Source organism: Podarcis melisellensis (genome assembly GCF_964234715.1).
Source record: "Podarcis melisellensis genome assembly, chromosome: 3".
Lineage (NCBI taxonomy): Eukaryota > Metazoa > Chordata > Lepidosauria > Squamata > Lacertidae > Podarcis > Podarcis melisellensis.
In genome coordinates this window covers 49,383,980-49,400,007 of record NC_138530.1, presented here as the reverse complement: position 1 = coordinate 49,400,007, position 16,028 = coordinate 49,383,980, and the positions used below count along the sequence as shown (strand labels likewise).

Below are 16,028 nucleotides of genomic sequence, written 5' to 3'. Positions count from 1 at the left end.
TATTTATTTATTGTAATTAAAGCTCAATTTTTCCTCCAGTGAGTCCAACGTGGCATCCATGGCTATGCTCTACTTCATGGGATTTGCAGTGCACACTCAAACCTCAGCCTCTTTCAGCATTGTGCATTGATATGATGCAGAGGTGAGCTACCTATGCCTTGTGGGAGATGTGCGGTGCCCCTACATCTCCTTTGGTGCAGGCTGCTCAAATTCTCCTTGTCTTGCACATACTGCCTCTGCCATTGTTGAAAAGTGCCACCACTACAGCAAAATATTGCTGAGACAGGAATAGATTCCTGCAAGCAGAGTTCAGAGTGACCTTTCTGAATGCTTTCTGTTCCCCTCCCCCAAAGAGTGGGAAAACGTCAAGTTTGCTGATGACACTGAATTGTTCAAGGTTGTTAAAACAAAAAGAGATTATCAAGAGCTCTGAAAGGACCTCACCAAACTGAGTGAAAGGGCAGTAGAACGCCAAATGCAGTTCAACGTAAACAAGTGTAAAGTGACGCATGTTGGAACAAAAGACCTTAATTTCACCCTTGCACTCATGGGGTATGAACTAGGGGTGATGGACCAGAAGCAAGACCTTGGGGTCATAGTAGGTAGCTGGATGAAGATGTCGACCCAGTGTGCAGGAGCTGCTAGACTAAAGACTTTCCACCTCTGTGCTTCCCATTTGTAAAATGAGAAACAGAATTAGAAGGGTCTTAGATGTATCTCAACATGAGTATTACTGTGGTGCTCTCCATGCATAGGTTTATAAACTTCCATCATGTCATTTCTTACTCATATTTTCTCTAAACTAAAAAGTTCCAAGCACTGCAACCTTTATTCATAGGGAATCGCTTGTGGTTGTTTTCTGCACCTATCACAACTCCACAATAATCCTTTTTTAACTGAGGCAACCAGAACTATACAAACAGTAATACAAATGCGGTTGCACCATAGATTTCTATAATGGCATTATGATGTTGGCAGTTTTATTTTCAATTCCTTTCCTAATGATCTCTAGCACAGAACGTGCCCTTTTCACAGTTGCCAACATGGAGCCACCCAGATCTTGTTAGGCTCCAATTTGCATCAGCCCAGCCAGCAAGGACAATTGCCCAACAACAACTGGAGGGCACCATCTTGACTACCCCTGCTATACATGCCCACTTAAAAGTCAACCCAGTTGTTTTCATTGGGGCTTATTTCCATCAGGTAAGTGCTTATAGGTCTGCAGCCTAAACCACTTATAAAAACTTCCTTTCCTAATACAGTTGTACCTTGGTTTTTGAACAGAATGTGTTCCGAAAGTCCGTTCGACTTCCGAAACCAATGCACGGTTTCTGATTGGCTGAAGGAAGCTCCAGCAGCCAATCGGAAGCTGCGGAAGCCCTGTCGGACATTTGGCTTCCAAAAATAGTTCGAAAACCAGAATTCTCACTTCCGGGTTTTGATCATTCGGGAGCCAAAACATTCAGGAACTAAGCTGTTTGAAAACCAAGGTACGACTGTACTTTCCTGCATATATGTATGCTACTCGTGTGACTTGATATGTAGGCTGCCATTGAGACCAGCTACTTGATTTATACACTTTTAGTGCTTGCTTCCCCTTCATGGATCACTGCCTTGCCGTGGCGAAGGGGCTTGAAGAACTCAGAGAAGCTATGAACTATGCCGAGCAGGGCACCCAAGATGAACAGGTCATAGTGGAGAGTTTTGACCAAACGTGATCCACCTGGAGGAGGAACCGGCAAGCCACTCCAGTATCCCTGCCAAGAAAACTCCATGGACAAAGACAACAGGCATATAAAAGTTATGACGCTGGAAGATGAGCCCCTCAGGTCGGAAGGCGTCCAACATGCTACTGGGGAAGAGCGGAGGGCAAGTACAAGTAGATCCAGAGCTGATGAAGCGGCTGGGCCAAAGACGAAAGGACGCTCAGATGCGGATATGCCTGGAAGCAAAAGGAAAGCCCAATGCTGTAAATAAAAATATTGCATAGGAACCTGGAATGTAAGAACCATGAACCTGGGTAAGTTGGAGGTGGTCAAAAATGAGATGGCAAGAATAAATATTGACATCCTGGGCATCAGTGAACTAAAATGGACGGGAATGGGTGAATTCAGTTCGGATGACCATCATATCTACTACTGTGGACAAGAAACCCGTAAAAGAAATGGAGTGGCCCTCATAGTCAACAAAAGAGTGGCGAAAGCTGTACTGGGATGCAATCTCAAAAATGATAGAATGATCTCGATACGAATCCAAGGCAGACCTTTTAACATCACAGTAATCCAAGTTTATGCACCAACTACTGGTGCTGAAGAAACTGAAATTGACCAATTCTATGAAGACTTACAACACCTTATTGAAGTGACACCAAAGAAGGATGTTCTTCTCATCATAGGGGATTGGAATGCTAAAGTAGGGAGTCAAGAGATAAAAGGAACAACTGGCAAGTTTGGCCTTGGAGATCAAAACGAAGCAGGGCAAAGGCTAATAGAGTTCTGTCAAGAGAACAAGCTGGTCATCACAAACACGCTTTTCCAACAACACAAGAGACGACTCTACACATGGACATCACCAGATGGGCAGCATCGAAATCAGATTGATTATATTCTCTGCAGCCAAAGATGGAGAAGCTCTATACAGTCAGCAAAAACAAGACCTGGAGCTGACTGTGGCTCAGATCATCAGCTTCTTATAGCAAAATTCAAGCTTAAACTGAAGAAAATAGGAAAAACCACTGGGCCGGTAAGATACAATCTAAGTCAAATCCCTTATGAATACACAGTGGAAGTGAGGAACAGGTTTAAGGATTTAGATTTGGTGGACAGAGTGCCTGAAGAACTATGGATGGAGGCTCGTAACATTATACAGGAGGCAGCAACGAAAACCATCCCAATGAAAAGTAAATGCAAGAAAGTAAAGTGGCTGTCCAATGAGGCCTTACAAATAGCGGGGGAGAGAAGGCAAGCAAAATGCGAGGGAGATGGTGAAAGATACAGGAAACTGAATGCAGATTTCCAAAGAATAGCAAGGAGAGACAAGAAGACCTTCTTAAACGAGCAATGCAAAGAAATAGAGGAAAGCAATAGAATGGGAAGAACCAGAGATCTGTTCAAGAAAATTGGAGATATGAAAGGAACATTCCGTACAAAGATTTCCATAATAAAGGACAAAAGTGGAAAGGACCTAACAGAAGCAGAAGACATCAAGAAGAGGTGGCAAGAATACACAGAGGAACTGTACCAGAAAGAAATGGATGTCTCGTATACCCCAGATGTGGTTGCTGACCTTGAGCCAGACATCCTGGAGAGTGAAGTCAAATGGGCCTTAGAAAGCACTGCTAATAACAAGGCCAGTGGAAGTGATGATATTCCAGCTGAACTATTTAAAATTCTAAAAGATGATGCTGTTAAGGTGCTACACTCAATATGCCAGCAAGTTTGGAAAACTCAGCAGTGGCCAGAAGATTGGAGAAGATCAGTCTACATCCCAATCCCAAAGAAGGGCAGTGCCAAAGAATGCTCCAACTACCGCACAATTGCACTCATTTCACACGCTAGCAAGGTTATGCTTAAAATTCTACAAGGAAGGCTCAAGCAGTATGTGGACCGAGAACTCCCAGAAGTGCAAGCTGGATTTAGAAGAGGCAGAGGAACCAGAGACCAAATTGCAAACATGCGCTGGATTATGGAGAAAGCTAGAGAGTTCCAGAAAGACATCTACTTCTGCTTCATTGACTATGCAAAAGCCTTTGACTGTGTCGACCATGGCAAACTATGGCAAGTTCTTAAAGAAATGGGAGTGCCAGATCACCTCATCTGTCTCCTGAGAAATCTCTATGTGGGACAAGAAGCTACAGTTAGAACTGGATATGGAACAACTGATTGGTTCAAAATTGGGAAAGGAGTACGACAAGGCTGTATTTTGTCTCCCTGCTTATTTAACTTATATGCAGAATTCATCATGCGAAAGGCTGGGCTGGATGAATCCCTAGCCGGAATTAAGATTGCCGGAAGAGATATCAACAACCTCAGATATGCAGATGACACAACTTTGATGGCAGAAAGTGAAGAGGAATTAAAGAACCTTTTAATGAGGGTGAAAGAGGAGAGCGTAAAATATGGTCTGAAGCTCAACATCAAGAAAACGAAGATCATGGCCACTGGTCCCATCACCTCCTGGCAAATAGAAGGGGAAGAAATGGAGGTAGTGAGAGATTTTACTTTCTTGGGCTCAATGATCACTGCAGATGGTGACAGCAGCCACGAAATTAAAAGACGCCTGCTTCTTGGGAGAAGGGCAATGACAGGCCTAGACAGCATCTTGAGAAGTAGAGACATCACCTTGCCAACAAAGGTTCGCATAGTTAAAGCTATGGTTTTCCCAGTAGTGATGTATGGAAGTGAGAGCTGGACCATCAAGAAGGCTGATCGCCGAAGAATTGATGCTTTTGAATTATGGTGCTGGAGGAGACTCTTGAGAGTCCCATGGACTGCAAGAAGATCAAACCTCTCCATACTGAAGGAAATCAACCCTGAGTGCTCACTGGAAGGACAGATTGTGAAGCTGAGGCTCCAGTACTTTGGCCACCTCATGAGAAGAGAAGACTCCCTGGAGAAGACCCTGATGTTGGGAAAGATGGAGGGCACAAGGAGAAGGGGGCGACAGAGGATGAGATGGTTGGATAGTGTTTTCGAGGTTACCAGCATGAGTTTGTCCAAACTGCGGGAGGCAGTGGAGGACAGAGGTGCCTGGCGTTCTCTGGTCCATGGGGTCACGAAGAGTCGGACACGACTAAACGACTAAACAACAACAACAACAACAACAAGTGCTTGCTTTCTCCATATGCCACTGTTGGAATCTGGGTTGTGTGAAAGGTTGATCTGTGTTGGCCTGGCTTTGTGGATGGATATATTATTTGGTTCCCAGAAGTGCAAGCTGGATTTCGAAGGGGCAGAGGAACCAAATTGCGAACATATGCTGGATTATGGAGAAAGCGAGAGAGTTCCAGAAAAACATCTACTTCTGTTTCATTGACTATGCAAAAGCATTTGACCGTGTTGACCACAGCAAACTATAGCAAGTTCTTAAAGAAATGGGAGTGCCTGATCCCCTCATCTGTCTCCTGAGAAATCTCTATGTGGGACAAGAAGCTACAGTTAGAACTGGATATGGAACAACTGATTGGTTCAAAATTGGGAAAGGAGTACGACAAGGCTGTATTTTGTCTCCCTGCTTATTTAACTTATATGCAGAATTCATCATGCGAAAGGCTGGACTGGATGAAAACCAAACTGGAGTTAAGATTGCCGGAAGAAATATAAACAACCTCAGATATGCAGATGACACAACCTTGATGGCAGAAAGTGAGGAGGAATTAAGGAACCTTTTAATGAGGGTGAAAGAGGAGAGTGCAAAATATGGTCTGAAGCTCAACATCAAAAAATCTAAGATCATGGCCACTGGTCCCATCACCTCCTGGCAAATAGAAGGGAAAGAAATGGAGGCAGTGAGAGATTTTACTTTCTTGGGCTCCATGATCACTGCAGATGGTGACAGCAGTCACGAAATTAAAAGACGCCTGCTTCTTGGGAGAAAAGCAATGACAAACCTAGACAGCATCTTAAAAAGCAAAGACATCACCTTGCCAGCAAAGGTCCGTATAGTTAAAGCTATGGTTTTCCCAGTAGTGATGTATGGAAGTGAGAGCTGGACCATAAAGAAGGCTGATCGTCGAAGAATTGATGCTTTTGAATTATGGTGCTGGAGGAGACTTCTTGAGAGGCCCATGGACTGCAAGAAGATCAAACCTATCCATTCTGAAGGAAACCAGCCCTGAGTGCTCACTGGAAGGACAGATTGTGAAGCTGAGGCTCCAATACTTTGGCCACCTCATGAGAAGACTCCCTGGAAAAGACCCTGATGTTGGGAAAGATGGAGGGCACAAGGAGAAGGGGACGACAGAGGACGAGATACTTGGACAGTGTTTTCGAAGCTACCAACATGAGTTTGACCAAACTGCAGGAGGCAGTGGAAGACAGGAGGGGTCATGAAGAGTTGGACACGACTAAACAACTAAACAACAACAAATACTATTTGGTGGCAGGAAATTGTAAGCACAAGCAATATCTATGCACCATTCTATGAGCAATCTATGAGATGATCCTCATTACTGAATGTCCTCTACTTCTTGAATATCAGATGGTTTCTCCTGCTAAAAGGGGTGCAGACCATGGCAAATGAAGAATAGGGTCCAAGGAAAGTCGGTGGGTGATTTTGCAAATCTGAGGTACCAAAGCATGTGCAGAGTGGCTTTCTGATTGTATTTAGTAACCATAGCTCAAAAAAATTCCACAAATATAGAAGAGGCGCTTGTGGTCACGTGGTGGAAAAAGAAAGGAATGAATCTCTAGCAGTAGCTATCTGAGAAACACACTCAGTGAAAAAAGTTAAAGAAAATGGGAAAAGTAAAGGTCAAAAAATCCTAAAAGAAAAAGAGGAGGCAAGCATTGTGGAATGCAAAAATAAAAGGGGAAGGAGAGCAGAGCCAAATGAGTATAACTGGTTTGGGCACATTTTCGAGGCTGATCATGCTGCTTTCTCATTTTTTCTTGGGCTCTCTGTAGGCTGCAACATCTTGAAGAAGCAAGGCAACAAGTAAGCCTGATTACTGTGGCCAGTTGACCCCTTGAGTAATATTTGATGAAAACTGGACATTCTCCCACAACCTGGATGGACCTGTACTTTGGACTTGATCATACTGCAAAATCTGCAGCGATTGCATAACAACCCAGAAATACATGAATAAAGGAGGGTGGGATGAAAAGGAGGGCAGGACGAGGGAGAGACTTGAGAGGAGTATAAAGGCTTCATGGGATCGGGAAGGAGATATTTGCTCAGTTTGGTCCACAGCTCAACCTAACCGGAGCTCCTGAGATCACAGACGGAAAAAACCGGGGGTCAGGTAAGAGACGCCCCCCCCCAAAGAAGCAACTTTGGCGATGCTTTTGCTAACTTTTAAATGACTAAAACAATTACATTATTTCAATCTATATTCTGTTAAAAATGCTGAGGGTTGAGGGTCTTCTTTTTCAACACAAAAGACAAAACTTAATATTTAACTGGTCCTGCTTTTATTTTTGTTTGTTTTATATGCTTTGTTAAAAAAATGATGGCTTTGATTACTTTTTGCAAGCTGTCCTAAAAAAAAGCAACACCTATAGTAACTCAAGGGACGTGGGTGGCGCTGTGGGTTAAACCACAGAGCCTAAGGTCGGCGGTTTGAATCCCTGTGACGGGATGAGCTCCCATTGCTTGGTCTCTGCTCCTGCCAACCTAGTGGTACGAAAGCACGTCAAAGTGCAAGTAGATAAATAGGTACCGCTCCGGTGGGAAGGTAAACGACGTTTCCGTGCGCTGCTCTGGTTCGCCAGAAGCGGCTTAGTCATGCTGGCCACATGACCTAGAAGCTGTATGCCAGCTCCCTCGGCCAGTAAAGTGAGATGAGCACCGAAACCCCAGAGTCGGTCACGACTGGACCTAATGGTCAGGGGTACCTTTACCTTTACCTTTATAGTAACTCAAGTGGGTAAGCCAAAGTCTCTGCCTTCTCTTACAGTCACTCCGTTTCCAGAAGAGAAAGAAGAAGAGACCTTTGAAAAATGCCTTACGTTAGACAGAGGTTCATTGACATTCTGGAAAAAGCAATGGAAAATGGTGCAAAGATGACTCGAGAGGAGATGCTATTTACTTATGACGGAGTTGTGTACCCCACAGCTCTTTGCAGCCCAGAGCAGTTCAAAGCTCTTGAATCTTTTGAGGCAAGAAGTGATGATGTGATTCTAGCAGGATACTGCAAATCCGGTGAGTGTGTGGCCATCTTAACATTGACTAAAGTCAAAGTGATAGTGGAGACTGGAATGATAGTGTTAAGTTGTGGGCGAACATAGCAGACGACACAGTGATTTCTCCAGAGCAGCTCTTTACTTGTAAGCTGGACAGAATTGAACAGCAAACAGCTCAGTCGGCCTGCTTTTATAGGCAGCCGGCTGTCAACATTGTAGCAACAACAACCCAGAGTTTCCCGCCTAAAATAACTGATGTGGACCTGAGTGAAAACTATCTACAGACCTGAGTGAAAACTATCTACAGTATCCCCCTGCTGGCCCCAGGGTGAAACTTCACTACATAACAGATAGTATGCAAAAAAAAAAAAAAAGCAAAAAGAGAGAAAAATGTTCTTGAATAAATGGCAGTATAATACCATAATTTGCAAAGACCTAAAGACAGGGGGAAAAAATTATGGTTCTCAAGAACAGCAACAAACCTCAATTCTAATCTTCTGAAGATTTTTGGCTGCAGAACTTTGATGACCAAGGAATATGCTACAAATGTAGACATATTAATGTGGGGAGAGAGTTCAAAAGAGACAGGTTGTTTTGATAGGACACTCGTCTTTAGCTGATATAACCACCAAGGGATCCTGATTAGATGTAGGGAGGTCTAAATGTAAAACAAAAATATAATAAGATAAATGTATTTCTACTGTTTGACACAGTATATGCCTCTCGTCTAGTGAGCTCTGGCAATCTGGTGGGGAAACTGAGATCTTGGTGCGACATTTCCTCTTCTCCCAGGCAGTTGATGGGATAAGACTTAATGTTAGCGTCACTCAGATTAGTTTTCTGCTGTTGTCTTCTGTCTTGATTTGTTGTTAAATTTGATTTAAGGCCTATTTTAAACAATATTTTAAAACAATATTTTAAAACTTTATCATCAAGGTTGCTCTGTTTTCGTAGACTAATGAAATAAACAGGAAGGTAAATAAACAGCTAGGTGACACTCACAAATATATGTGAATAAGTCTTTCTGTTTATACACACACACACCTTAAGTATGATTGTATGTTAGTGAACATTCTATTGCAGGCTTTAAAGATCTCCCTTTTCCTTTGTTTTCTGGCAAAGTAATTTTGCTTTTTGAGGACAGAAAACAATTATGATAAAAAAAATTGGGAAAGAAAGTCTTCTATCAGAGTTTCTTGAAACTCACTAATCTTCTTGTGCATGAATTAATCAGTTCTCCGATTATTATGCATTTGTTGGCAGTCTGAAAAAAAGCATCTCATTCCCAGCTCTGTGTTTTCCTAGGTACCAACTGGCTTGGCCAAGTAGTTACAGATTTAGTAGTCACATCTGCAAAGAAACACGAACCGGAGAAACTGAATGAAAAATTGCTACTTGCGGAATTTCCGTATCTTGAAATTGGAGATCTTGAAAAGTATCAGGTTAGTACTATTTGTTTGTAATGAAACCAGGATTGCTAAGACATCATTGGTTTGCCCAGACATAACCCCCCCTCCCATTGTCACATTTGTCACCAATGCCACCATTAGTGCCACTACCCTGGTAGAATAGTTCTTAAAGTTTAAAGTGGACCTTCCTAAGGAGAGTCCTGGGCAAAGGTTTCCCTGAAAACCTTCACTTCCATGAAAAGGGCATTGACTCATTGCACTGACACCAGTGCAGCTAAGGACAAATTTAGGGGTGGGGAAAACTTACCCCTCCCAAGAAGCTTGTGTTTTTTTAAAAACCCAGATGCCTTTTGAAGGGGCATGGCATTGTGGCCCCCAATGGGAGGCTCCCCCTCCAAAAATGCCCCAGAATAGCATGCATTTTGGGGCATTCTGGGAGTCAAAATGGCAGCCACCATCTAGTGGCTTAGTGGTTGCTAAGGAGAGTTCCATTGCTGCTACTACTTTGGATGTGGCAGCAGGAACAACAACAAGTTTTAAAAGAAGCTGCCCAAAGGAAGGGTTCTATGCAAATTTTCAGCTCAGCTTCAATTTCTATGTTGAAATTCTTGGAAGTGTTTTCAAGAGTCATGCGCAAAGCTTGGATTGCCCAATCAGTTTTGCTGATGGCAAATAGTAGAACTGATTATATTTTTTTAAGTTGGCTTTTTTAAAAAACGAATCATCTGTTTTCCATTTCATGCCTATTTATTTGGCCTCTGGAAGAGGATGAACGGCTATCCCTCCAGGAGAGTGATGTTTACTCATCTCCGCCCTGATAAGCTTCCAAAATCTGTCTTCGAGAATAAAGCCAAAGTAAGTACTGTTATCACAAAAATATTTTAAGTGGTACTCGTATGTAGATCAGCCTTGAACCAGCTCATAACTGTAAGCAAACAAGTCAAGTGCTTTTCAAGGTAGATGTTAACTTACAGCTCAAACCTCTAATAAGCTTTCTTTTTCACCAGTAGCCACGCTTGAAAGACTGGAAGAACTTAGAGGGTGCTTTTCTGACAAATTGGTACAGTAAAGCATGTAGAATAGCAGTTGTGGAAAATTTCACTAATAAAATAACATTGGCACAAGGGTGAAGCACAAAGACTCTTTTGTAACTGATTGGTATAGCTTTATTATGCATATAGCTCAGATGAAAACAGAGGACTCTCCTCACATTATGTAATCTTTGGTTAACCTGATTTGTTTACTGTTTTCTATACAAATGGTTGTCTAGGATAGGAACTTAACTCTCTTTTATGCATGTATGCCTAGACTCTGTCTTCTGGGTTAGGGAGGGATATTTTACTATATGTGTGCACGATGTCATTTATTTTTTAAAAATATTTTTTATTAAGGATTTTCTTGTTTTATAGAAGTGTAGTGCACGATGTCATTATATGTTGTAAGAATCCAATATACAAACAAGCACTTTAAAAAAATTGAACAAATTCAGATATAACAGAGCATCATAGCCACAACTGCATCTACAATCCTGTTACTTGCACCAGCCGGAGCAGAAAAGTGGTATGGGAGAAAGTTCAAATTCTAATTTTGCTATGCCAGCTCCCAGGCTGGTGTGGGAAATAGACCCAGGCCTGTTCCCATCAACAATGGCCCATCAAAGCTGGTGAAATAAGTCCTGCCAGAACTGCAATGGGCTGGTTTATTGCTTTAATCCTGGTGCTGACATTCTACTCTGTCCCTTGTTCCGCTTAAGTAAAGATAAAAGTAAAGGGACGCCTGACCATTAGGTCCAGTTGCGGATGACTCTGGGGTTGCAGTGCTCATCTTGCTTTATTGGCCGAGGGAGCCAGCGTACAGCTTCCAAGTCATGTGGCCAGCATGACTAAGCCGCTTCTGGCGAACCAGAGCAGCGCATGGATACGCTGTCCCTTCCCGCTGGAGAGGTACCTATTTATCTACTTGCACTTTGACGTGCTTTCGAACTGCTAGGTTGGCAGGAGTAGGGACCGAGCAACGGGAGCTCACCCCGCCACGGGGATTCAAACCGACGACCTTCTGATCGGCAAGTCCTAGGCTGTGTGGTTTAACCCACAGCGCCACCCGCGTCCCTTAAGTATAATGCAACAATTGTCCCACAGTGTGAGATTTGAAGGTGTGTTTTCTGGCCGCCTTTTGTGTAGCGTGACATGGTCCAATTTGCACCGCATAGGAAATCCTATAGTAGCAACAGGACATGTTTGTACTTGTAAATCGGTAGCTAAAAGCAGCAGGAAAGAAGGTAGCTTTTACCAGATAAATTGAATGTGGATGACAGCCAGTCCTGGGGGGTGAAAGCTTCTCGTCTAAAGAGATTAGACAAATTCATGGAAGATGAGATGAGTCATGGCTACTAGTCATGATGGCTGTGAGAGTGTTATGCCTCTGAGCACTAGTTGCTGAGGAACACAAGAATGTTGCACCCATGTCCAGTTTGTGGCCCTCCCATAGGCATTTGGTTGGCCGCTGTAACAACAGCATATGGGACTAGATGGGCCATTGTGGGATCCTACAGTGTCCTTCCTACATTCTTGTCAATTATGTGCTATGCAGCCCAGTTCTATCAATTTGTATTCAGACATCACAATGACTGCAATGGGTCTCACTCCCAGTGCATTAGATTGCAGTGATAACATGTGGAGTGTTAATTGATTGTCAAGGTAATGTCAGCGGCTCCCGGCTGGTTACCCAGGGAAGTATAAAGACAAGGAAAAGTTTCTTACCGCCCTTTTTTATTTCAAACATTACAGAGAGAAGCTATAGAACTCAGCCTCTTGGATAAGGGAGTTGTCCCGAATGAATCTCCACCCTCCCCGTCTCTCCCACTTCCTCATTCATCACCATCATCACCTCCTCTGTGGATGCTGCTAAGTGCCCTCTGTCTTTGAGCTCTTTGCTCTCCTACTTTTAAAGCTCGCCAGGTTCTAGGAGATGGTGGGCCTGTAATGCTTTCTAGTGACAACGTGTCTGCCAGCTGCTTCTCTGGTTCTGCCTGCTCCTCATGGCCAATTATTTCCCAACTTTTCCTCTCTTCTGCCTCTGAGCAGTGACCTCCCGCAAATCACTGTTGTAAAGCTATACCGTCTTCCTCTTCCTCCTCCCTGGGAGGGTCAGGTTGGGGAGTGGTCTCCACCACTCTTCCTCCTCAGTCCAGTCCCTGACATTGATTTATGAGAAATATGGTGCATTGTAGATAGTGCAATTCCATCATCTCATACTTATCATTCTCATGTTTTCGTTTTCTAGATATTGCTGCTCATTCGGAATCCAAAGGATGTCGCTGCATCTTTTTTCCATTTCTCGAACACCTTCGCTCCATATCCCCCTTATGATAAATTTGAAGATTACTTCCGAGCTTTAATGGAAGGACAAAGTAGACATTCCCTTTTCCTATCTATGCCAACTATAATAATGCATATAATATGAACAGCACAATGGTTTGCATCTAACAAAGTTGTTCGTGTGCCATCCTCTAAATCTGTTCTGGGAGATCCCCAACCCTCCCAAGCAGATTTGGGGAGTGTGGGGTATGTAGGAAGAGGAAAGGGAGAGGAAGTCCTTGCACAAATTGGATGACTTTGTTGGATACAACCTATTGATTTTATGTCTTCTCTAAAGTCGTCCAATGTTGAATTTGAAGGGATTATATTGTAAAGCCATTTTTTTAAAAAAAAACATTTCATTTCATTCAAGCATCATCTGACAGTGGATAATGATCCTAGCTTCATCCAATAAAAATAGTTAACACCAATCACAATTCCCAAATTGAACATAACAACAAATGACATTTAGTTGAAAATGGAAGCAGATGTTTCCCATCTCCTTGAGAACTGAAGAGTAGTAGGAAGGGGAAACATATGAGTCAAAAGCTCCTGTATGTAACACTAAACTATGGTGTTACATGTACACTTCTTAGGAAGTGTCAGACTTGCTGCTTAGATATCTAGAGATCTGATTTGCATAAGAATCTTTATTGTCATTGCATTGACTTGTACAGGAAGTTCAGATTGAATGCCTCCTTGAGAAGTCCATCAGCTGGACAGTCCTAATTCCCATGCTCAAAATCCTGATTTACTATACCATCATAAATTTGTTTTTTGAGATTCAGTTAAATGAGAACCATGGAGCACCAACATTACCATATGTTGATTCCAGTGCTTCTCAGACTTTTGATAGTATTAAGGCCCAGGGTTTGGGGGTGAGAGTTGACGCAAAAGGGAGGCACATTTCATTCCACATCAAAAATACATATTTGTATTTTCATGATCAGTTCACAGAACATTGGGCAGGCATGCTCCTTGCAGCTGAAGGATTAATATTGCTTTCTAGCAGGAGTGCCGTGTATATGGGGTATATGGGGCACAAAGGGCTTCAGCCCCCTCAATATTTTGAGGCCTGGGACTCACCCCTCCCAATATCGAGGGGGCCACCATCCCCTGCCTCCCGTGGGGCAGGAGGCTTGGAGGATGTTTTCGCCATTCCCGCTCCCCCTCCCACGATCGCATGTGATGTCATGCACATGTGACCGCCCCCCCAATGTTGTGCCCACCTTCGCACGGCTGCTTCCTAGTGCCAAACTTCCCTTTCCACCAGTTAATCAGGACTTCTGGATAGGAACATACTGGGCAACGGTAGTCCTCAGGTATTCTCTTGACCTTCTGCTGGCTAAGTCACCACTGCTGCTTACAGGTGGGAGAGGAGAAGGTCAAGGCTGCAGTAAGCTCAGTCTGGTGCAAACATACGGATGAAGGCAATCTTTTGCTTTTGCACCATCTCATCCCACTCCCTCCCAGTAAGCAGCAGCAACTCAGCTGGTGGGAGGCCAGGTAAGCACCAGCAACCCCACCACTACTGTCCATGACAGTCAGCCATTGTGAAGGCTACATCCCAGTGTATCCTCTTCTCTCCCTCGTGATGGTGTGTGGAACAATCCTGCACAGCACATTCCCAATTTGAGGGGCATAGAGTAAGTCTAACATTTATTCCTGAGCTTAGCCATGGTGTTTGTGGAAAATGAAGATGGTTATACGAATTCTATACTTATTCTTAACAGTAAGAGTGTAAGTTCAACCCTATGCATGCCTAGTATGCCCCATTGGGTTCAATGGGACTTACTACAATATTATTGTGTATAAATCTTGCTCTCACCATTGCTGTATGATCTGATTTTTGCCAGTGCCCTGGGGTTCCTATATTGAATATCTTTGCGTGTGGAACAAATTCATTGATAAAGAAAATGTCATGCCAATAACATATGAAGAGCTGAAAGAGGTAAGGTTAATCATGTTCAGATATACCTTGTAGTTCAGGCAAGTGTTCAGCTAAAAGAGGGTTGCCATATTTCAAAAAGTGAAATATGGAAACCCTAGCAAAGCTGTTGAGCTTTCCCCCCTTTTCTTTTGGCCAAAGCTGTTGAGTTTTTGAGCTATTTTTAAGGAAATTCACCAAAACTACACTTCCTACATGGGTTGCCATATGTTCGAATTTTTCCTAACATTTCCACCCATTTTTGACGGCCTAATGTACATTATTAAAGCCAAAAACTGCATCACAAAATTCAGAGCAATGCAAAAGCAGAAGGACAACTATTTTCCAAGCAGCACACAAGTGTTTGCTTCCATAAGTGAAATAAGCAGAGTCCTCAAATATCTCTTGCATGATCCCATTTCAGGTTGGAAGAGGCCCCTTTGAGCTGAACCTAGTTCAACTGAACTGAGGTTCATACCTGTAGAAGATGTTACAGGCAGTGTTTTGATATATAACTGGAGAACTTGGATTTGAGTCGCCACACCAGGCTATAAAGAACAAGAACCCCAGCAGGCACTTCTGTAATACAAATACATGAAAATACATGAACTGTATGTATGGGGAAAGGCCATTGTTTAGTGATAAAATGTCTGCTTTGCTTGTAGACGGCCCCAGGCTCTATCCCCAGAAAGACCATTAGGTGAGCTTAGACAGTATAGATAGTAATGAGCTAAGAACATAAGATGAGCCCTATGGGATTAGGCCAGTGGCCCATCTAGTCCAGCATTCTGTTCTCACAGTAGCCAAACATGATTGTGGGAAAGCTGCAAGCAGGACCCAAGGACAAAAACACTCTCCCTTCCTGTGATTCCTAGCAAATGGTGGAAGCTAGATGGATGAAGGGTCTGACTTTATAAGAAGATGGCTTTGCATGCCCCTGTAATCAACATAGGTATACTGCAAATGGATGCGAGTGGCGTTGTGGTCTAAACCACTGAGCCTCTTGGGCTTGCTGATCGGAAGGTCAGCGGTTCAAATCCTCGTGACAGGGTGAGTTCTCATTGCTCTGTCCCAGCTCCTGCCAACCTAGCAATTTGAAAGCACACCAGTGCAAGTAGATAAATAGGTACCGCTGCATCAGGAAGGTAAACGGTGTTTCCATGAGCTCTGGGTTTCTTCACAGTGTTCTCTTGTGCCGGAAGCAGTTTAGTCCAGCTGGTCACATGACCCAGAAAGCTGTCTGTGGACAAACGCCAGCTCCCTCAGCCTGAAGGCGAGATGAGCGCCGCAACACCATAGTCTCCTTTGACTGGACTTAACCGTCCAGGGGTCCTTTACTGCAAATGGAAGTAAAGTGTGTTGCATTGTGACTTTCCCTAAGCAAGCTGGATTTATTTGTTGGATGTATAAATTTATATAAGTAAGTTTGATTAACTTACTTCATCAAACATCCAATCAGAGTATCACACACATTGCTTTTCCTTTTTCCCTTTGC

At 43.3% G+C, this 16,028-nt stretch overlaps 1 protein-coding gene across 1 annotated transcript in view; it reads left to right on the top strand.

Moving 5' to 3' along the window:
* The first annotated feature begins 6,607 nt into the window (after positions 1–6,607).
* The window catches only part of LOC309366297 (uncharacterized protein), a 38,235-nt gene continuing 28,814 nt past the window's right edge, over positions 6,608–16,028 (top strand). The window contains exons 1-6 of the mRNA XM_081904749.1: positions 6,608–6,961; positions 7,616–7,860; positions 9,147–9,283; positions 10,016–10,105; positions 12,533–12,659; positions 14,463–14,557. Of these exons, the coding sequence (XP_081760875.1) occupies positions 7,659–7,860; positions 9,147–9,283; positions 10,016–10,105; positions 12,533–12,659; positions 14,463–14,557 (651 nt within the window). The 5' untranslated portion in view covers positions 6,608–6,961; positions 7,616–7,658. The remainder of the gene's footprint in view (positions 6,962–7,615; positions 7,861–9,146; positions 9,284–10,015; positions 10,106–12,532; positions 12,660–14,462; positions 14,558–16,028) is intronic.